Genomic DNA, 22,876 nt, shown 5'->3' with positions numbered 1-22,876 from the left:
TTTGAATAACAGAGCAATGCTGCCCTCGTCTGTTTGTTAGTATATTTATATTAAAATGAAAGCGGGAGGTCAACTGGGAGCAAAGCTTTAGCTGCATAATCAAAGAACACTGAGTAATTAAACTTCGCATGACAAAACCAACTTTGTATTCAGTTCCTTAATGCAAATGAAGTAAAAGCAGAGTAAACGCTCTATTTTTTAACTTCTCACTCCTAGAAAGTGAATAATGTTGGCGGACAATGTCACCAAGGCCCAATACCTGTTTTAATATGGATTTCGTCCTTTCCTTTAATACCTACTGACAAGAAAACCACGATGAGCCAAATAAAATGCAGATCAGTTCATTTTCTGTATCCAATAAATACCTGCTTGTATGTCATGGGAGGTGGGATTGAATGTCGTCCTGTGATGACCAGATGAAGAGCAAGAAGTGTCAAATTAGTAGGTTTTTTGTTTAAAATGGCAAAACCACTGGCTCGCCTACAATAACTGTGGTTAAAGTAAATATTAGCCCTAAAATACGCCAGCTCCATAAGTATTTGCACCACCTGTTTATTCGGATGTAACTGTGCTGCCTGTTAGAACAACCCAACATGGTGGGCCACCTGACATATTTAGTCAGCACTCAGAAGAAACGCTGGAGTTGAAGGAGACACACATTTTGTTGCCTTGGGGTCAGCGTTGCCTGAAAGCCTAAACTTAGGGAATCCGTTTATGTCTCTAGCCAATCAGAGACCTCTACGAACGATTTGTTGTATTGCTGCGTTTTCAGCCAATCAGCACCACCCTTCAATATGTTTTGACCAATGATATTCCAGGATGTTCAGACCGAGGAAGTCGATGATGTTGAACGTGTCCATATTTAGTACATAACTGTGCCGACGAACGAGAACAAGTCAGCCGCATGCTAATCGTTCATTTAGTCAGTGTTTTAGAGTTTCAGCTAAGAGTCTCATACAAGTGACAAAGAGTTCAGTTGAGCTAACGCTAGCTACCGTTAGCTCACTTACGACCTGTAAAAGTTGGGTAACTGAGCTGAATCCTCTCGGCAGTGTTGGTAAGTCATGTTGACCATGTCTTCCTTCCTGTCAGCCGCCCCTCAGCTCTCCTAGCTGGGGTGGAAATACATGGGGAACCGTATCACTAGAAGATGGAGGTTTTGACCGGGGCTTGTCATGGCTGCTGTGAAGGTGTGTCGTTACACCAGCGGCTGTTTCCTCGGAGGATGGGGCCCGCTGCTGTGTGTCCTCCTCGGCTCTCTCGTGGCCGTCCTGATGCCCCTGGTGGGGCAGGAGGACCAGTGCTGCGCCGCCCTGAAGGGCTTCGCGCAGCTCCGCTGCCAGCTGTGGGGAAACTCTCAGCAGCCTCCAGCTGTGCAGTCCACCAGCCTCACCGTCCCCTTCACGGCGCTGGATGTGCTGCCTCTGAGGTCCAAGCCGAGCAAAGGTACAAACACAATTGGTGTACTCATTGACAGGTCAACTCAGTACTGGATATTTAAGACAAGATTACGTTATGTGATACAACATGATCACTATATTACCTCTCTACTGTTTCACGTGTGTTGGCGTTGACGCTGTCCTCCGTGTTCTGGTTGCAGAGGTGAAGCTGGAGGCCAAAGCGGCACTGCAGCTGGCTCTTGAGATGAGGAAACAGGGGAAGAGGGAGAAGGCTCACAAGCTGCTGGTGCATGCACTCAGCATGAACCCAGACTTTGTGGATGCCCTAACGGAGCTGGGGACCATTCTGGAGGAGGAGAAGGATGTCGTCCAGGCAGACCACCTCTACACCAAGGCCTTGGCCATCTCGCCATGCAACGAGAGAGCTCTGGTCAGCCGGGACCGAACTCTTCCCCTGGTGGAGGAGATTGACCAGCGTTACTTCAGCATCATTGACAGTAAAGTTCGCCGGCTCATGTCCATACCTAAAGGCAACTCTGCGCTCCGCAGGGTGATGGAGGAAACCTACTACCACCACATCTACCACACAGTGGCCATCGAAGGCAGCACGCTCACGCTGTCCGAGATCCGTCACATCATCGAGACTCGTTACGCCGTCCCAGGGAAGAGCCTGCAGGAGCAGAACGAGGCCATCGGCGTAGATTCAGCCATGAAGTACATCAACACCACGCTGTTGTCCAGAACAGGGACCATGACTGTCAGTGACATCCTGGAGATTCACCGGCGGGTACTTGGGCATGTGGACCCCGTGGAGGGAGGGAGGCTGCGCACCAGCCAGGTGTTTGTGGGTCACCACATCCCTCCACACCCTCAGGACCTGCAGAGACACATGCAGGAGCTGGTGCAGTGGCTCAACACCGAGGAGGCCCTGCAAATGCACCCTGTGGAGTACGCAGCCATCGCCCACTACAAACTGGTCTACGTGCACCCGTTCGTGGACGGAAACGGACGCACATCGCGGCTGCTCATGAATCTTGTGCTCATGCAAGCGCGATACCCACCGGTCACTATCCGCAAAGAGCAAAGGGCTGAGTATTACGCGGCTCTGGACACGGCCAACGAGGGGGACGTACGGCCGTTCATTCGCTTCATAGCCAAATGTACAGAAATGACACTGGACACGTTGCTGATTTCTACAACGGAGCATGCTGTGGGGCTGCCGGGGACCAGCCAGGACCACGCCTGCCCCGACTGCAAACAGACCATCCTGATTCACAACTGAGCAGGAGAGGAGAATCTAGAAGCATCTTATTGGGTTTAGAATCGCCTCGTCCTTTGTCCCTTATCACCCGTTGCTTCAGTTTGGGTCGTGGACTTGCTCAATTCATTGGGATTCTCCAGGATGTTGAATTGATTTAGCTGTTTTCCCACTTTTAGTGTGTAACCATATCCCCATAGGAGTGATTATGGATTTATATTACCATCAGTCAGAACACAATCTGAAGTTTGACTTTTGGTCATTTGACTTGAGATGCTTCAGTGAAGTGTGTGTAGACATTCAGTTGATTATCTACTTTTGGGATGAAGGTGACGTCTTGTAACACTGTAAAGCATTTCTTCATGTATATGAATATTTATTTTAAATTAAGTGTTCTAATAAAAAACTGTTTTACAACTGACAAACTTGTGTCATATTGGGAACAAAGATGATTTACATGACTTTATTAAAACAAGTTTTAGACCAAAAACAAACTTTCTTCCCTTTTTTACAGAAACCCAAAACACAAGGGTAGATCATGAAATTAGCAGGTAAATAAATACTGTGATTGAACACCAAACAAAGCTCTATTTAGTATTGACTTCTATACCAAATTCAAAACGTTGACTATAACAGATATAAAACAGGAGCAATGCACACAAACCGTATTTTAGTCTCGACACTAAACGGAAAGTGGCTTCAGAGACCACATGTTTCGCACATTAGGCCACTGTGGTGAGATTAATACATATAGCTTGTATTCCATCGGTTTTGAAAACGTAATTTATTTTTATTACAAACAATGGTGACATTTTTGAAATTTATACTAAACATTATGTACACACAATTGTTAATATCTAAACATGAAAAGTGGACAACTGGCCGACATGAGAAACTGCATCATGTTCATTCTGAGGGTGAAATCAACTCTACCGATCACAAAGAAAATCTGATTTATGAAACTGCACTTAGCTTCCACGTTCTACAGATTCACTTTTACAACAGTTTCACATGTACGTTCTAGCATTCGTAATTATATCTTAACCCTTTTTAACTAAACTAATTCATGCCTCCTAATTGACTCCTGCAGGGCTGCAAGTACAAAGATTTTTTTTTAATTGAGTAATTTGCAAATTCACTTCTTAACTTTTATTCTACAAAACTTCAGAAAACTGTGAAACATGCTCATCAGTTTCCTCGGGCCTAAGATGACGCCATCAAATGTAAATGTGGTCCAATCGTGAGTCTTGAACCCAAATACATAAAATGTAAGAGGGAAACAATTGAGATGCTGGAAGCTGTTTGACAAGTAGCTGCATAAGCAGCCAATCAGACACATCAACAGCCTGAGTTTCACACGGTGCAGGAATCTGGTTCACTTCCCTCTTACAAAGCACATCAATCAAACTTATATACAAAACTATATCAATGACTTGAAGATGTTTTTACCCTGAACAGACAGGTCACGCCAACAGTGATGTACGAAAAGAGAAAGTAAATTCGAGCAGCTCTGTAAATAAAACTGACATCCAGCGTTAGCAGTGTGATACATCAGGACAGTTCTCTACTGTAGCAACATGTCAAGATGAATCCAATTAACGAATACTGGACTATAGGTTTTATAACAACACTGAAGATGAATAGCAGATGGTAAATCACGGACTGGATTATGTAAAAATAATGAGTTGTACTGTACTAGCCTTAACTTTGTCCTCAGAGGTCAAAAATAAGTTACTTAATCCTAGGTTTCCTAAAAACATCTGACTGTAGAACATCTTCCTTCCCCACACACACACACACACACACACACACACACAGCTGTTAAGAATATTTATATATAAAAAATACCCCCCCGCCTGCTTCTCTCAGGTCCCGCCCACTTACACAACAAGACACACGTTGCAACAGTTTTAGATACAGTCTATTTACACACAAATATGATAGCTATTTTTTTAAGAAAATATCCGCCAAGACACCTTCAAAGAAACCAAATGAAAACAATCCGTCACACTGGGGGAAGAGTCTCGGTTGAACAGGCTTCCCGATGGAGGGCAGGAGCTCGGCGATTAAGGCAAATCTCGCAGAGCGGATGACGAGAACAAGACTGAGATTAAAGGGAAGCCGGGTAACCAATCACAGAAAAGTAAACACGAATTTGTTCAGGACACGAGATGGCTTTCAGTGTGAAGGCGGTTACGATGCTCTCGCTCGTCTCACTTGCTGAGAAGCATCTTGGCAAAGTCTGAATTTGACAAAGGTTTCGTCTCTCCGGCTGCTGGCACCTGCTCAGCCGCAGTCCCGTTCTCCACTTTGCTGACGAGCCCACTTTGCCGGTGCAGGGAACGAGGGAGCAAAGAGAGCTGGGTGCGTCCTCTTCCTCTCCTGGGAAAACAAAAAAAACAGCCTCGTTTCTGTACAGTCACTGCTCACAGAATGGCAGACTCTCACAACATGTCAAGAGAATGAACGTGCCAGTAAACTTACGCTCCAAAGACCTGGCGAGGCATGTCCATCATGGGCCTGTTGGAACCGGCTTTATCCAGGTTCCTGCGAGGAGGGTTACTTATGGCGACAGCGATTGTGTTGTCCTCGACACACATGCCGTCCATCTTCAGAACTGCCTGAGAGGCCTGGGCTTCATCTGCAAACTCAACATATGCCAGACCCTGCAGAGCCACACAGCAAGAGGAGGGTTAATAACACATCAAGCATCTGCATGGTCAAAGGTGGTAATCGTTAGTTTGATCAGGACTATTCTTAGCCAAACATCTGGACACCGTCCTCCCAATGTCTCACCTTGGGTTTCCCTGAGCGATAAGTGACCAGACGGATGTCTTTGATGGTGCCGTGGCTTTTGCAGAGTTCCCCCAGTTGCTCTTTATTGCACGAGAACGGCAGCCCAGAGATGAAGATCTTTTGTTTCTCCATGGCTGTTTGGTATTTGAACACCTATGCAGACATCAATGGTAAGTGGTCACTTCCGCAGAGTTCAGCAAGTTCAATTTAAGACATTTTTATTTTCAATTTAACACTGGTCTATTGTTATAGTGACCAAAGTGTGATGGAAAACCAGTAGTGACATTATAATCCAGAAATGTTTTTCCATGAGCTCCCAGATGTATACAACAATAGTTCCTAATGATATTATTAAATTACTGAGGCATGAACCGGGATAAGTGGCATAAAATGGAAAAAAACAATTAAGGTTATAATAGAAAACAAACACGTGTTGATATTTACCTTAAAGTCAGGATTTTTGTTTTTGTCTACACAAGGCGACACAAACATGGGCCTGCCCTCCACCTCCCGTCTGTCCAGCTTCAAGGCTTCGGCGACGGACACCGTGGATTCAAACTGGACGTAGCCGTAGCCCTTGAAGGTCCCTTTGGTGGCGAACACCGGGCGGATCTGTGCGATGGGACCGCAGGTCTCAAACAGCGTCCTCAGCTTTGCCTCGGGCTCCTCCAGGGTGTATGCCAGGTTGCTGATGAATACACTGCTGTTGTCGTTGCGAAGCTCTGGCTTGTCGTCGTCATCGTTGTGTTTCTGGACGGCGGCCGCAGCTCCTTGCTGGCTTCTTTTATTGCCGGTCGCAGCAGGCTTATAGCCGGGGGGAGCCTTCCTCCCGAAGAGGCCCGCCTCGGTCTCCATGCGCTCGTCTGTGGTTTGGTCTCCGTGTCCTCTGTGCCGTTTAGCAGCTTGTTCCGTTATAAAAAGGGAAAGAAACATTAGCAAACACATCATTTCTCAGGTTTTTGCTTTAAAAGAAAAAGGCTTATAATACAAATCATCTTCATTTACCAGATTTATCATTCCACTGGCCATGATAATCATCCTGCTCGGCTTTCCTCTTCTCCCCAGCTCGAGTTCCCTTCTGGCCTTTCTTCTGAGCCTTCTTGTCTCCCTTGTTCTTTCGCCGCTGATCAGATTTGTCCTCCTCCTGGCGAGCCACGTTGGCCTCTTTCTCAGCAACCTAGCAGTTGGGCGGAACATGGTAACATCAGCCAAAAGAAGTTGAATGACACACCCGTCCGGTGCAACGCTGATAGGCGCTCCTACCTTTGCTCGTTGCACATTAAGCCTGTTCAGCCGGGTCTCCGTCTTCTGCACCGCCACGTCCCAGTCCTCAAGAGAACCTGTAGGCGAGGACGCAACATACAGAGACGCACTGTCATTCATGAAAATCTTCTTTGTTTTCAGGTTATGCTTGATGTTATGAAATGGCCCTCACCTTCAACCCTCTCAAATGTGAGCAGGACTTCACTCACATGCTCGGGGTAGTCTGCGGTGCACTGAACTGCTCTGTGGAGAGCTTTCCGACAGTGAACAGGGTCTCCATAAGACCTACAGATACAGTAATAAATAAATAAACCTCAAGGACACACACGTTTTGGCTGAAAGATATCAGCACGTCACTTCAGTTATCTTTTTTCCCCACTCAGACATCGATCGACGTACCTTTCGAGGTTATAGTACTCCAGCCACATGTTGGCATACTTGGCGTTCCCCTTGGTCATGATACTGTCCCACAGCTCTCTGGCTTTCTGGATGTTCTTGCAGTGGAGGGCCTGGAGGGGAGAAGAGGAAGAAAAGACGAGGACTGTTTCCACATTACACATGTGACGGTGTGGAACACATGTAAATAATATCCTTTATATTATAATTCAACTACAACTGTCACATTTTGAGAGAAGTAAAGCGATGCAATAGTTTAGTAACTGGTCCTGTAGTCCTTCACCACGCGTCTCAATTGGCCGCATGTTGTAATTATGCCTCACGGTAATTTGTATATCATGGAGTACTTGTATACTTGAGATATTACTAGGTTTAAAAAAAGACAAGCACATTGCCTTATGATTTCACTGACGAGACAATAATAACTTATATCAGTCAAAAGAACGATTAAACGCCGGTTAAACACAATTCAACATCACGGGAATTCAACTTGTGAAAATGGTTTTTACCTCTATCCTCGCCCAGATCTGCATTATAATACAAGAAGGATCTCCACTTTCACCAAATCCTACAACACAATGAATTGAATGAAAACCAAACCAAGAATACCACAAAACTAAAACTCAGTCCGACTAAAATCCACCTACTTTCTTCAACATCTTGCTTCATGTAGTCTAGAGATCGAGTGAAAGCTCCTCGCAGCTCCTCCAACTCTTTACTTGATTCTGAAAACAAACAAACAAACAAAGGGACCAATGAGTGAACTCAAACCAACTTTCTCAACAAAGATAAATCGTGTTTCACACAGAACTTGCTCTCACCTTTGCTGAAATCCACACGTCTCCGCAGGTAATCGAGGTGTTCCTGCCAAATGTCCACGTAATCCGTTGCTTGAATGAAACCTGCAGTCAGCGCCTTTTCAAAGACATCTGTGAGGAAGACAATGACACTGCTACCGGGTCTTGGATATATATATATATATATATTGTATATAACAGCTCCTCGCTGCACTCTAGTCGTTACCTGAGACTGTGGGATGGTCCGCTCCATGCCTCTCCAGAGCCAGCAGGTAGCTCTTCCACAGACCCATGGTCCAGGGGCAGTTCCTGACCGCACGTTCATGAGTGGAGAGAACCAGGTCTTTGACCTTCAGCTGACGGTCCTGTAGAGTCCACAGAGAACAGACGACAAGAAGATTCAAATAATCTGTAACAGAGCTGAACGATTTAATCAGTCACTTCGAGACGCGACCATTTTCTCACATCCCACCAGGTTTTCCTTCATTACTGTAAAGTATATTAATATATATGCTACTAAACACACCAGCCAAACCTTTAACATTGAAATATGAGTCAGTTAGAATCACATTTAATCAAACAGGGATTTGACCACTTTAACCTCCAATTTCTGTGTTGATGCCATTTGTAAAACAGATTTGTGCAACATTTAAAATGATTTCATAAAATTGGTCAAAACCTTTAAAATACCACAGTGAGTCACCAAGACCTTGAGGAACGTCATAGAAAACCCATGCTGTGATTTGGTATCAAAAACTTTTGTTTCGATTGGATGTCGAGCCCTGTTTTTATGTCAGAAAGTACATTACAAAAATGAAAATTAAATCTATTTCAAGAGAAGCTGTTTGTAGAAATCCATGGCTGTATTTTCCCAAGATAAGCTGGGTGCAACATTCTGACCACAGCTGTTAAGCTCTGTCTGGCAGACCATGGAGTTGGAGTTAGGCGCTGAATGAGAGCAGTCAGTCCAGGAGGCAGTGCCATGTGAAACCAGTCCAAACTCTACACAGTAAACATTACAGTCCGACTTGGGAGCCCTTACGGGACAGCACCATGCCAAGCACTGACCGATACTCACAAGATATATTGTGCATTTCGCCCACATGTCGGGCACAAGGCAGTTCTCTGCCAGAGTCCGCTCGAAGAGCATCTGGATCCGTGCAGGGTCGCCCTCCTTCAGTTCAAAGTCAATGTAGGACTGATACTCTGCCAGCTTAGGCGGTTCTGCTGCTATCTGCAGCAAGACAACAGCATGCGGACAAGATGCATCAAAAAAACAATGCACATACAAGGAGGACAACTGCAGCAGACAGAACTATCACTTCAAGTCAGTTACCAGTGCTTCTTCAAAAGGTCTGCACTTCGCCATCTGCTGCAAAGCCCTTTTGTACTGATGTACGACCGTCTCAGCCACCCCGTCTTCAGACCACTCTTCATACTCCGCATAGGTGGATTCCATGTCTACAAGGCAACGGAGCACAATGTTCTCAAAGTTCAGACATTTCTAAACATCGTCAATAAAGATATTCACACCACACACAGTATTTAGAGTAACATTGAACAGGAATTGAAACACTACAGAAATGCCTCTGGTCCCCATTCAGCTAGGACAGCACAATACTGGACCATCTGGCTACATCTCGCCCACTCCTGCAACAAACTGAAAGCGTGGTCACAGACCGAAGAGGAGTGTTCTCTTTCTAAATCTGTACCTCATTTCAGAAGCCACATCACAACCACGCCACACTTAACTTATCCAACAAGGAAGCGTTTCCATTTTAAACGAGGTAATTCACAGTTTTTTTGACATATGTTTTACAGCAGCTCGTCTGGACAGAAGAGGCGTCGTGCTTACCCATTAAGGGGACGGCCAGCTGGCGACGAAACAGTGTATGGATGCGCTCGATCTGAGCTTTCAGCAGCTCCTGCTCCTCACGACTGAGAATCCTTCCAGGAGGAGGCTGGGGGGAAACGCAGCGGAGAAAAGGCTGTCAGACTTTAGCCAATCCACAGGAATTCAAATTCAGCATTAGTATTCATTAGTAAAGTGAGTGGATCATCGTTTAAAAAGCATACTTTGACACAACATTAACCTGAGAAAGGAGCATTGATATTACCTGCAAATACACAAATAACACAATACTGATTTTTTGTATTTGAAAATGTTTTTGAGAGCAAATATTGAAACAGCGACATAATCAGAGCATATATCCGACCAGCGATGAGAAGCCAGTGATTGAAACACAAACCTGTACTGTGGACTGCATGGCGTTCTCAAACTCTCTGTACGCTTCCCACACCGCCTGGCCCTTGGTCACGTGAAGCCCCACCGCCGTCACAGCTCTCTCAAAGATGGCTCTCACTTTGTCCATCCCGCCTGGTGAGCCCATGCCACCAATTGAGTACTGAGCATATTCAAGCCAGATATCTGGACCTGGGTATAGCGACGTGGAATTAAATGTTAAAAATCACGAATTCACTGAATGTCGAAACAAAAAGCAGTTCACAATGGTGGGGTGCACTCACAGATGTAGTCTTTTACAGCCGTCTCAAAGAGTTCATATACTTTGTCCCGGTTTGGCTCCTCTTCAGTCAGACGGATTTCATCCTTGAGCCAATCGAGCCAGATCTCTGGAGGGTTCAATAAAATGAGGTTTCAGTTGCAAATAATGGTGAGAGCTTTTGTCAACTGAGCCAAAACTGTATCAGACCTGCACCAACCTTCAGTGAGTGGGAAAAGTTCACCCATCTTCTCCCTTGCCTTTCGTAGACGGAGAAGTTCTCCCTCCTGCTTCAGTAGTTTGATGAGATCAAGGTGGCAGTTGTAGTCGAACGCATTGATTGACAGCTGAACAAAAAAAATAAAAAATCACAGAGATTAATAGAGACAATTAAAACATATCCTAAATAACACATGCGTCTTCCTCTGCATGCATTATATTATAGCAGTGACGTAGTACCACTTCCAAAAATCTCATATCTCATTTATGACACATAGATTGACATCATCTATCTAACAAGTTTATTAAAGAAAAATGTATACAATCTGCATTTATTTGACACTCAGTTGTATTATTAAGTTGTTCCTAGCTAACACTAATCTAATGCACAGACTGAAGCCTAAAAAAGGACCATGAGGTTGAAAATCAACATGACAAAACTTTTCAGTATAACCTTTCTGAAGGTGGGATATGTGCACATGTACTTTATAACTAAACTACACTGAAAGCTGTAACGTCCCACTGGACTGAGGTAGTAAAGAAAAGGCGCGTATAACACGAGACCATTAGCATCACAGATTAGCAGGTGAGATAATCACGACGGCTAGGTTATTGAATGACGTCGTATCATACTTGTTTAGGATAACAATAGCAGCAGCTGTCTATTGTATTTATTGCTTCCATTAAACAAGAGCAGGACAGAACAGCTGGTCGTTGTAAAGCGTTGCTGGTTCGTTGTAGCCGACTCTGTTTACCGTTCCCACCCATTCATTCTCGTTAGCTCCTCGGCTAACGTTCGTGAACTCAGCTTGGTTGTTGGTTGATTACCTGCTCCTCCAACCGTTGGATCTCTGCTTCATTTTCTTTCTCGTCTTCCGACGAATTGTCCTCTTCCTCTTCTGAATTTTCTACTCCCATACCGTCCTCCTCTTCCTCTCCTTCGTCCGAGCCCATGTCTCTCTCCTCCATCCCTGCGTCTCCCTCCTCCATATCCTGCAAATGCGTTTGCTCTGCGTTGCTCGATGCTGCCATGTTGGAAGTCTGTCTGCCTGGTAACAACCCACAAGAAGGAGTATCGTGAGAGCTGGAGCCTGAACGCATCGCGGACCCACTAGCAGTGCTACTGTTAGCCGCTAGTAGGGGCTCCTTCCTCGGTGATACCTTCCTTCTTCGCATGTTTGTCAACAAAGACTGTTCCGTCCTCTCTCGTGCTCACTCGTTGATTTCCGATAAACATCGGTACCTCAACATGGCGATTGTCTCTTTACGAAACTCCACGTCCGCGCTGTTGTTGTTTACCAGACGGCTTTTGAGCCCGCAGCTGAATGCTCTCTGTTCTATGGAAGCCCGTTTCCGCCACTGTGAGGAAAAAATAAAGGTCCTGTTATCTCGAAATTTCGACTTAGCCCACAGTTTGAGAACCACTGCATTACACAATTTAACCACTAGAGGGCAGCAGTGTTACACCATTTAATGAATCATGAACATTACACGATTTAACCACTAGAGGGCAGCAGTGTTACACCATTTAAAGCTCAACTTTGGGCTATTATTTCAACGGCTAATTACATGACAAACACTTACTGACAGTAAATGCAGTAAAATAACATTAACTACAACTACAAACGGAACAGTTAGGCCACATAGGTTCAGAGTTACAGTTCTATGACTTACATCGTCAATGACGATCTGATTCGACCGCAACCGGAAGCGGAAACAGTTCGCAACGTCAAATACAATTTCAGAATAAAAGCACCGTAACTTACTATCTCATAATTTCGATTTACTATCTCGAAATTTCGACGAACTACAAAGTAATAACAGGACCTTTATTTTTTCTTCACAGTGGCGGAAACGTGCTTCCATACTGTTCATATCACATAAAGGTAACTAATCAAATGTGCTTCTAGCTCGTCATTGTAACCAATGGATGCCACGTGTGTTTTAGTCACAGTTATGTAACGTTACGTGTGTTGACAGTAGCTCGTTGTTTGATCTTGTCAACACTCAAAACAACAAAGCAGTGATGTAACGTCATCATCTTTTGTTGGTCACGTTCTTCAAGGTGGTGGACCACTATGAAAACCCAAGAAATGTGGGAAATCTAGACAAAAACGCCAAGAATGTGGGGACTGGATTGGTGGGTGCACCAGCCTGTGGCGATGTAATGAAACTACAGGTAAGGTGGAGGTCAAATGCAGCTGTCGTGACAGCCCACTTACTATTGTACAACTAGGTTTGATTGTGTATTGTTTTCAGATCCAGGTGGATGAAAATGGCAAGATTGTTGATGCAAAGTTCAAGACATTCGGCTGCGGATCAGCCATTGCTTCCAGCTCTCTTGCGACAGAGTGGGTGAAGGGGAAGTCGGTGAGTTTGTACAACACTGAAGAAAAGGGAAATAGAATAATAGCTTCACAAGTCTTTTGTTTTTTGTTGAAGTCTGCTTTCGTCCTGTAGGTTGATGAGGCTCTGAAGATCAGGAACACTGACATTGCCAAAGAACTCTGCCTTCCGCCAGTCAAGCGTCAGTGTTCCAGTAAGTTCTTCATCAAACACCTGAATGCTTAATAAACAGAAAGATGGATGACAAAAAGAAAAATCCCAAATCTACTGGAGGAATGAACACCGTTATCCAAAAAGATATTCCCTGCTTTGGTGTTTCAATGATGGTGGTGGTGGAGAGCACTGTTTTAAGTGTAACATTTCCCAGGCATGCCCAGTTTTCTTACATTTTAAACTATTCAGTTTTCGGTTTCTCGACTCACTTCTTAAGGTTTTCCTATAATTTGTTACCTGGCTGAAAGTTTCTTGGTAAAATAGATGCTTCATATTATGCTCAGAGTGCCTCTAACACCTCCTCATTCTTTTTCTTTCAGTGCTTGCAGAAGATGCCATAAAAGCAGCGCTGTCAGACTACAGAATAAAACAGCAGGACAAGAAGGAGTAACAAGTGCACGCCAGCAGTTAATGAGTCGATTAACTTGTCTATTATGTCTCAGTACCAGCCATGTGATGTTTCTCTGCAGTGCTGTTTGGAAGATCGGTTACCATAATACTACATCAGGTCTTGCCACCTCTTCTGGGAGTGATAATCCCCTTTAACGATCTCTTTAAACATAGCCGATGTTAATGGGGTTTCCTACACAGAACACAAAGGAGGTCATGAATCAGAAACTATAGGCCAGGGTGTGTTTTTATTTTTGGCATTTAGGCAGTATTTGGCTATTTGCTGATCCCACATGGAGGATTCCGTTTGTAAATGCAGTTAGGTCGGCAGCTTAAGTACGTATACAAAATCATGATACAGGATACTGTGTGAGACTGTGTGCTTATTGTGACTCAAGTTATTCAAAACATTTTCAGTGCGTCTGTGCCGATGTCATCCACCAGAGCCTGCATCAAGGGGCGCCACCCTCTGTTGGCGCAAAAGTACTTTTTTTAGTACAAGCAGCACTGCCAGCATGAGGAGAGTTACTAATACGCATAACGCAACGAGCAGAGCGATGACCACTGCAGAGTCTTGTGTGAAGGGCTGTGGGTTGCGAGTGGGCCAGAGTGCATCTCTGTTTGTGGAGAGCAAAGATGGTGTCCCCTCCGCTGAGGTTGCATTAATCTGAGGGGTCCGACCTGTGATGTTGTCTGTGTATTTCTGTTCCTCATCAGGGGTAGGAGTAGTGTTTTTTAAATGGGGTGGGCTGACTGTTTGTGTTTTATTTCGGGACAAACACTCCTCATAGGTAAGGGTCTCTAAAGAGTAGTGACTAAGCAACACACGAGTCTTATGAACACCTTTCAAAAGAAGTCCCACAGTGGTTTCTTGTGAGTTCCGCCCTGACAAGCGTCCCAAATACCTCTTGTTTTTAAATGAGCTTGGTCCTGTGGGCTCCACCACCAGCGTCTCCAGCTTTCCTTCCAGTGCTGAGTTAAGATCCAGTTGGTGGCTCCTCTCATTTGGCTTCAGGACACGAGGACAGATAGCCTTGACGGAGAGGTTCAGGAGCAGGCGGTGAGCCAGATGGACCGGCTCGGTGCACACCAGGTCTGTGGCCAACCTCAGCCGACCGCTCAGCAGCCAGCGGTAAAGATACAAGATGTCACACTCGCACACCCACCGGTTGTTGGCGAGGTCCACAGATCGGAGATGTGGCAGGCTGTCAAAGGCGCTCTCTGGGACTGAACGCAGGCAGTTGCTGTTGATCTTCAGGACCTGCAGGTTGACCAGGGCAGACAGCGAGGGCAGGTCCAGGACAGAGATGCAATTTGCAGAGAGGTCTAAATGGGTCAGTGATGGAGGAAGATTCAGAGGGAGGCTTGTAAGCCTGTTCCCCTTCAGAGTCAGGGCCTGTAGCTTGTTTAGACCCAGGAGTGCCCCGGGTTGAATGGCACGGATGCGGTTGTCCTCCAGGTCCAGGCGAGTGAGATTCCCCAGTTGTCTCAGGGCGCCTGAGGTGATATAAGTGATGCGGTTTTCTTGCAGCAGCAGGGACTCCAGGCTTGAGGGCAGGCCGCGTGGGAAGCGGGCCAGCAGGTTATGACTGAGGCTCAGCTCCTGCAGGTCGGAGAAAGGCCGAAGTAGATGGTCCACGTTACAGAGCTGGTTTCTGGCCACAGATAGAGCCGAGGTACTGAGAGGGACGGAGCGAGGAAGTGACCTGAGACCCAGGGACTCGCACAAAACCAGGAATCCTGGGCGAGGACAGCAGCAGCCAGGAGGACAGGGAAACGTTATGAGGCAGGCTAGAGGACAGAGTACCAGTAGGACACCACATCGGCACCAAAGCATGACTCACTGCCAGGAATAAGGGAGAAGACACAACCGTGTTAGACACTTTTCTCACTTGCTTTAACACAAAGCGCCCTTTATGTATGGCTCATAAACTGTAACAAATGGCTTCATGTAAACCCGGGACAGAGGATGACTTAACAGAATCCAGCACCAAAAAATAAATAAAGGCTTAGCACTTACCATTTTCTTGTCCTGTATTATCTGCTCCTCTGAGGAGATGGGCAGGCTGGTGGTCCTCATATCCTCCGTCTTGCTAAAGATAGGACCACTGCTGTTGTTGAGAATTCCTGGCAGATGCTCATCAAAGTTTAACGACAGCCTTAAGGTGCTGCATTACCTATTCTGGATCCTCTTCACCATCCAAATTGATTGAAAGGTCATATTGCTTGTGAGTGGCAGACAGTGAAAAGAGTTAAAATGCACAGAGAATATAACTTCAAGGTGAGATAATCTATGTAAAAGAATCAAAGATACAGGTGTATCAAATACTTCCTTATCTGAGGTGACCAAGGTTCCTTGAACTCAGACAGACTGAATGTATCAAACAGGCCGTGGACGAAGAGCCTTGGTGGGTGGTCCTGTGGCCGTGTGTCTTCCCATCACCTGGTGGGAAGAGTGAAAGTGAAGGGGTAGTATTTGCTCGAATTATTTAGCACCTCATTGACAAAAGAGCAGGGAATCTGACACTGGTGCAAGGCACTGCCAGAGCTCATGTTTCATCCACCACGGGGTTACGCTTGCCTTTGTGCTGTTATCTTTGATGTTTGATCTTCCAAGAGTTGACCCATTTAGCTCAAACTTTATTTACATTTTTCTGCTTCAGACATTTTAGCAACGCTTAATCACATTTTAAAACATTTGTAATGATTTTTTAAAACAGATTTCATATATGTGTGTACCCATATCAAGATGGATTTGGTAAATATGATGTGCATTAACAAACAACTATACTTGCACTTTCCGATATGATCAATCTGAGGTATGAAACTGAGGTCGAGGCTGAAAGAGAAAAGAGCGACAGCCTTCAGAAACAGCTTGAGAAAGAGACACAGTCCAAAGCTGAACAGGCCAAAGAAGACCTGGAGGCCATAAAGCAGCTGATGGCTGAGAAGAAAAGTCTGGAGGAGGAGATCAAGACCCTGAAGGACAACGCTTCTGAGAAAGACAAGATGTATCTCAAGGAAAAACAGGCCTCAACCAACCAGGAGCAGGTCACTGAGCTCCAGGCCTGCAGGGCCTCCGAACTGACCGTGACAAGGTCAAAGAAGAGAACCAAGACAAGACCAGGAAGCAGGAGAAGTACGCCCCCCCTGACTCACCAAATCCTGAGGGGCTGAAAGACTCTGAGGGGAAGAAAAAATAAGAAACTCTCGGCCTGGAAAAGATTCAAACATTCACTTTGGTTTGAATAAGAATCCTGGAATGTAACGGCCGATTGTGTCTCAGTGTATGAATGTGTGTGAATGTGTGTGAATGTTAGTTAGTCCTGATGGACAGGTGACCTGCAATCAACATCACAACAAAAACAAACTAAACACTCCATTATATTCTGCCAGCTCATTGCTTTGGTTTACTAAATCTGCTTAGCTAAAGTTTGCAAAAGATTTTGGTCATGTTTCAGAAAAAAGACAGGACCGATAAGCACTCACAGCAACATGTGAGAAGTTAAAGTCTTAATCCAGACTGAAAGCAACAGGTTAAACGGCCAAATGCAGAAAGCACAGCTAGCAAAAAATCATTGCCTGTGTGAATGTGTAAATCAACAGATTATAATATCACTGCCCCCTATCGCGCGCAATACATCTGAATATAACGTCTGTGTTCCAGGATGAATAAAGTATCTTCTGTTCTATTATATGAAAATAATGCATTTCAGCGTCACAGTAACTTCTTTTCTGTTCTGTTCTTAATTGAGCAGCTGCAACTGTGTTGCTTTCATCCTGGATGGTGTGTTTAACTAGTTTGTATTTCTTTAAAATCAGTTTTAAAAATGACTGTACGACATTGAACATGTGTTATTAATAGTTGTATTATTAAATACGCTATAAGGGAATTCAGAACATAGATTCAGTCAGTGTCGGCCGGGGGATTGCCTCCATTCACGGCTGTCAACATGGCAATTTTATGTACTTTAAACATTCACGGGCGACGGCCGGCAGCCGGCACCTAACTGTTAACGGTGCTAGGGTTACATGAATGCTGGATAATGCTACAACCAAACTTTTCTTCACGTCCCAGGAGTCAACGAGCAGGGGCAGATAGCTTCAGCATTGCAAATGTGTGTAAATTGTTGTATACTAACTTCTAACTTCTCCGCCCCCGCTGCTTCACAGAGTTTATTTTATATGAATAAACATACTCGCATGCACAAAGACAGACAGAAAGACAGATTCCTTGCTTTCAGTTGGATGTGCACATAGCAAGTATCCTCTTTTTAAACACTTATCTTAAGTTTCTTTTGGTCTGCATTCAATAATGACAAAAACATCACGATCAACAATTTTATTCAACATAAGCAAAGAAAACTGCCATTTTGTAAACAATAACCTGTCACTTATAGGAATCATTTGTGTGGAAACATGAGAAGACATTAATCTGAGGTTGAAGAGTTTTAAACATGACAACAGTCTGGCCCTTTAATCATACAAACTCAAACTTGGTTAAGATGCTCAGAGTCATCACAGTGAGTTGGAGAGTTTGTACATGTTACCTCTCGTGTAATCTGAATCTTTATCCAAATCATATCAGATGAATTTGACAAATATATCTCAGCTTTTGATTTTTAGATATTGTTTTAGCCAGCATAAGTTAAAGTTAAACCTGCTACACCAGCAAAACATATACTTATCTCCGTACATGTTTTGACTCATTACAAATGATTACGTTAAAAACACATGATTTATCTTAAACATAGGTATTACTTCTGAAAAAAACAAACCTGATCCACAAAGTTTTTATACCCCAGAACCCCATACGTTTCATGCTGAAGGCACATCAGAACTATTAACCAAATAAATATATAGACAGATAGATAATATGTATGATTTTACTTAAACTCCCCAGAAATAACAGTTGCAAACTGTGCTTTTGGTGTACATCTTTGTGAATTAGGTTTGTAAAGGAAAATACAATATATGATATAAAATAAAATAAAAGTATGCAAAATGAAGTAAATATGAATGTAAATATAAAGAGATAGTTTTGTTACTTATCCAACAAATCAAGTTTACTGGAGTCTCACTTTGCTTTAACAGCAGCAAAGGTTTTTCTTTAAATGACAGAGTGGTTCAGCCACAGCGTACAGCAGGACATACTGAGGAGGTTCCTCCGTCTATAGACAGGCACACACATACTTTGTTTTTATTCTTTCAATTTATAGAACATGGAAAATACAGGAATCCCATTCTTAATTAATTCAAAATACTGTTTTTCTTCTCTTAAAAAAAGCAGATCTATAAGAAAAATGTTTCTTTCGCAGTTTCAAGTGATGCTACTTCAATGGCACAGTGATATGATATAAGGCGGTTAAGACTACTTACTGTGGCCATCACTACTAAAAAACAACTGTGTGACCACAGATAGACTAAGGACCAACCACTGAGCCACTTTAAAGGTTTAAAGGTTGTTGGCATGTAGCATCAACGTGTTGGCTTTTTAATGTATCAAAAACGGTGACATGCTACTTTTATAGACAGGATTTATGCAGCAACACAATTTAGTATTTTGATTTCTAGTAACATATCTTCTATCAATTACATTTTTGAATCAAGCCACAGTTCATATATTCATGAACTTGTAGTTTTAACTGTTTAATCATTGGGCATCAGCCTCACAGATACATTTATTGGTGGAAGTTGTAAATGGGTGTACCAGATTTGAATCACAAATGCATTTCTATATATTTCTCCATATGTGGGCAACATAACCAACCTGTCTGATCTTGTTTTTATGTCGTGGTTGCAACATTTCACCTCTTAAGCCAACATCAGCCTCGACCGTGCCCTAGTGTTGGGCCTTTTTCAGGTGGCAGGTGCAGACTGAATGACCAGAGCTGGTGCTGGAGCTCTGCTGCACCTCCTCCCTGTGCTTTGGCTGCTCTTTGTGCTTGGGCTCCTCTCTCTGCTTTACCACCTCCTCTGCCTCCCTGACCTTTCTGACCTCCTGGCGGGGCGACGACCTGACGTCTCTGCCCCTCTCACCCACCAGAGCCTTGGAGGGCACGCGCAGGTGCTTGGGGGAGGCCATGCTCTGAGTCTGGACCCTCTTGACGTGGTCGACGGCGTACGGCCGCTCCTGGGGCTCGCTTGAATTTTTGCGTGCGCTGGTCTTATCAGCCACAGCCTTCTTGTTTGGCTGAGGAGGGGGTTTGTAGGCCTCCAGCTTGCGCTTATGACTCATGGCAGAGGCGCAGCAGATGATGAAGACCATGACGATGAGAAGAGAGGTCACCACGATGATGATGAGCAGATTCTCCTGCAGGAAGTCCACTACTCGGGTGAGGACGAAGTCCTTCAGGCGGATCATGGTGGTGGTGATGGTGGTGGTGATGGTGGTGGTGAGGGTGGGCGCTCCAGTGGCAGCAGAGACACGAACAGGCGCTCGAGTGGAGAAAGAGGTTGGAAAAATGAGCTCCAGCTCTGCTTCATCACCGCTGCCGTCCATGGATGTGTTGTAGAACAGAGGACTGGCGCGACACAGTGACAGCAGGGTCACACAGGCGACGAGAGAAAACAAACAGGACTTCATCTTCTCCTCCGAGTCCTGCAACAACAACAATGCCTATCTTGAATTTAGGATTGAATTAGGAAATACATGTATTTCCTAATCTAACACAGATGCTAATAAAGGCTAGAGCCATGAATTGGTTAGCTTAGCTTAGTAAAATACTGGAAAGGGGGAAACAGCTAGCCTGACTCTGTCTAAAGGATACAGAAAGCATCTAGCAGCACCATAAAGCTCACGAATGAACACTTCATCCAGTTTGTTTCATTTCTTTCTTTTCCTTTTAATAATCTCGTGACCCCTCAGATATTTCTTGTGACGCATTGTCAATACTAACCCATGCAACAAACACATACTAAGAAAATAAAACAATGTTTTAAACGTCTGTTTCCATCTGAAATGCAGCTCCAGTATTCATCTTTACTCAGGTTTTTCGAAGGTCTCTGCCGTTCCCCATCTAGGACCAGATCTATTTTAGCAGGCAATTGAGCAGCCATTACTTATTTGGGGTGGAGACAGTGAGTTTGGTGCTGAAGGCCTTATAATTTGTAAAGTAGAGGGATGCCACCCATTCACCGCACCAAAGCCAGGAGGAAGCTATATTCCAGGGTGAGCACAGAGGCTGTGGCCTCTATATTTACACTGGGCAGCAGCTGTTGTAGACTACACCAGCCCACAGCAGCACAGGCCTGAGGAAGATATTTCTGCTTCCAGTAAAACCAGCATTTACTGACAGTATAACTGTATGAATAAACTTCCTGAGCCAATATTACGTTTCTTCCATCCTTCTTCTTCTCAATGTGAAGTCAAGCTCTAACAAAAAGAAATGCAGTTGTGCAGGGCTCAGTCTGTTCCCATTTAGAACAGACAGTATAATTACACAGTGCTAAGCTGGAACGACAAGCTTCTAATCAGCATCATGCTGTAGTGAACCTGCTGCGGCTGTGATTTACATTACACGGTGTGAAACCCCCCTCCCTGTGTGGTCGAACATACAGTACTCTGCTGGACCACATGGTAGACTGGGTCTTCATCCTTAAAGCTATAGGACAGCACTGCCCCTTGAATCCTCATAATTACAGCCATAATTACATTCCCCGTATTTCACTGGAGGGTCCACGTTACCTTCAACTGAAGGCCATCAGACACCACATATGCAATTAACCCATTTCATGACATTTGAGTGCTTAATGTCTCAAACTTTTGAATCTTCTTTAAATTTACAGCAGCATTTTTATGGTTGTATCTTCACATCGTAGATGTCTTGGCCATTATTAACCACACATTTACTCCAAATTCAGTCTGACAGACGTGGTCGTTTTGGAAAAGTTAGAGTCTCAACCATAAAATGAAAATAAGCATTAAGTTGCACAGATGGAGCCACTGGCACCATGTCAAAGCATATTCTTACATATGAACATATTATAACATATACATATTGGGTAACCTACAGTGCAGTAGATTTGACACACAGGATGAACATTCATTACATCATTGATCTTTAAATAGAATGAAGAAAACACCTCAAGGGTCGAAAGTAAAATATAATATAAGTAAACGTGTTATTTCAGCAATGTAAAATATACCGTTACAATTTAAAGTCCTGCATTATAAATCTTAACCTTAACCTTGAAAGTATTAGCAAATTATACTGAAAGTATCAAACGCAAAAGTCCTCATTTGACCATATCTTATAAACTGAAAATCTATAAAGTAACTCTAGCTATTAAACCATTGCAATGGATTATAGTACAATATTCCTCCCTGAAAAGTACAAGGTGAAATACTCAAGTGAAGTAAAAGTATCACAAAATTGGAAGAATTGAGTAAACATACTTATTTACATTCCACCACCACATGTTAGTTTTATGAACTAACTTTAAACAATATGAACCAACGGCTCGAAACTTTACTCAACGCGCCAGTTTGGATACACAGACTGCTCTGAAATACATTAAATATGTGTCTGTGGTTTTAACTTGCTTTAAATACTTTTCAAACATAAACACATACTTACAGAAAGTGTTATCCTGGGTTTCTCCTCTGAACAGCACAACACAGGGCAGAAGACAGAGAGGACAATAAAGGGGAGACAAAGTAACAAGAAGAAAGTAGGAGGGAAAGAGAGTTTGCGAGCATCCGTCCTCCTCGCTGAGTTATACCCACTGTTGTTTTTTATTGAGCTCTAAAAAGTCTGCTCACTGCTAAATGATGTCCATCCCTCTATTTCCAACCTCTCCTCCCTCTTTCTGCCTCCCTTACTCCCTCTTCTTCCTCCTGCACATATGGGGTGTCCATCTGGGATTGAACCTTCTTACTGTACATCTTTTTCTGAACTATGAGAGGGAACAAAGATGTATTTATTCTGTATATAGTGACATTTACTGATACCAGAGAAACACTAAATGGTCTCCAATTTGTATGGTTTTGTAATGTACCACAATGTGTGTTGATTTATTTAACGATAAACCTAAACTGAGCTTTCAGCTTTGAGACTCACTGCAGAGACATTGCAGTGAGAACACGAGTCCCATGTTTTAAGGAAATGGGTATTTCTGTACTTTGCGGGGCGAGTCCTCTGCCTCCCACTGAGTCCTCTCTAATCAAGTCCTCGTTGATTACAGCCCGTCTCTACAGGGCACACAAGACCAGCGCAGAGAGAAAGCAAGCCCTTTCACCCCGAAACACACGGACAGAGCGAACATATACACTTCATGGTCTTTTAGCAGCACTTA

General features: G+C 44.0%; 4 protein-coding genes across 4 annotated transcripts; 2 read left to right on the top strand and 2 right to left on the bottom strand.

Annotated features, from left to right (window-relative positions):
• Nucleotides 1-884: 884 nt before the first annotated feature.
• On the top strand, nt 885-3,065 carry ficd (FIC domain protein adenylyltransferase). Its single transcript, XM_079269531.1, has 2 exons — nt 885-1,446; nt 1,601-3,065. Exons 1-2 carry the CDS (start codon nt 1,176-1,178, stop codon nt 2,680-2,682), a joined length of 1,353 nt encoding a protein of 450 aa, XP_079125657.1. The 5' UTR covers nt 885-1,175; the 3' UTR covers nt 2,683-3,065.
• A 49-nt stretch (nt 3,066-3,114) lies between these two features.
• sart3 (spliceosome associated factor 3, U4/U6 recycling protein) lies at nt 3,115-11,662 on the bottom strand (the record flags this gene model as incomplete). The annotated part of the gene is made up of 19 exons (XM_079269523.1): nt 3,115-5,040; nt 5,143-5,324; nt 5,455-5,607; nt 5,899-6,356; nt 6,460-6,631; nt 6,718-6,794; nt 6,890-7,002; nt 7,117-7,226; nt 7,623-7,681; nt 7,761-7,838; nt 7,935-8,042; nt 8,137-8,275; nt 8,989-9,144; nt 9,247-9,371; nt 9,766-9,871; nt 10,160-10,344; nt 10,437-10,541; nt 10,632-10,758; nt 11,459-11,662. 19 exons carry the CDS (start codon nt 11,660-11,662, stop codon nt 4,872-4,874), a joined length of 2,826 nt encoding a protein of 941 aa, XP_079125649.1. The 3' UTR covers nt 3,115-4,871.
• A 633-nt stretch (nt 11,663-12,295) lies between these two features.
• Nucleotides 12,296-13,580, top strand: iscua (iron-sulfur cluster assembly enzyme a; the record flags this gene model as incomplete). Its single annotated transcript, XM_079270780.1, has 5 exons — nt 12,296-12,349; nt 12,696-12,809; nt 12,890-13,000; nt 13,091-13,169; nt 13,510-13,580. The coding sequence occupies 5 exons, from the start codon at nt 12,296-12,298 to the stop codon at nt 13,578-13,580; spliced, it is 429 nt and encodes a 142-aa protein (XP_079126906.1).
• A 4,326-nt stretch (nt 13,581-17,906) lies between these two features.
• tmem119a (transmembrane protein 119a) lies at nt 17,907-22,291 on the bottom strand. Its single transcript, XM_079269536.1, has 2 exons — nt 22,159-22,291; nt 17,907-20,180 (listed from the first exon to the last, which is right to left on the bottom strand). Exon 2 carries the CDS (start codon nt 20,163-20,165, stop codon nt 19,422-19,424), a length of 744 nt encoding a protein of 247 aa, XP_079125662.1. The 5' UTR covers nt 20,166-20,180; nt 22,159-22,291; the 3' UTR covers nt 17,907-19,421.
• Nucleotides 22,292-22,876: the final 585 nt, after the last annotated feature.

Source organism: Melanostigma gelatinosum (assembly GCF_949748355.1).
Source record: "Melanostigma gelatinosum genome assembly, chromosome: 6".
NCBI classification, from domain to species: Eukaryota; Metazoa; Chordata; class Actinopteri; order Perciformes; family Zoarcidae; genus Melanostigma; species Melanostigma gelatinosum.
Note: the sequence above shows the minus strand (reverse complement) of the source record. Positions and strands in the feature narration are given on the sequence as shown.

Coding starts and splice junctions, on each gene's coding strand:
- ficd (XM_079269531.1), top strand. CDS start 1,176: ATGGCTGCTGTGAAGGTGTGTCGTTACACCAGCGGCTGTTTCCTCGGA. Junction 1,447..1,600: donor GAGGTCCAAGCCGAGCAAAG/GTACAAACACAA, acceptor TTCTGGTTGCAG/AGGTGAAGCTGGAGGCCAAA.
- tmem119a (XM_079269536.1), bottom strand. CDS start 20,165: ATGAAGTCCTGTTTGTTTTCTCTCGTCGCCTGTGTGACCCTGCTGTCA.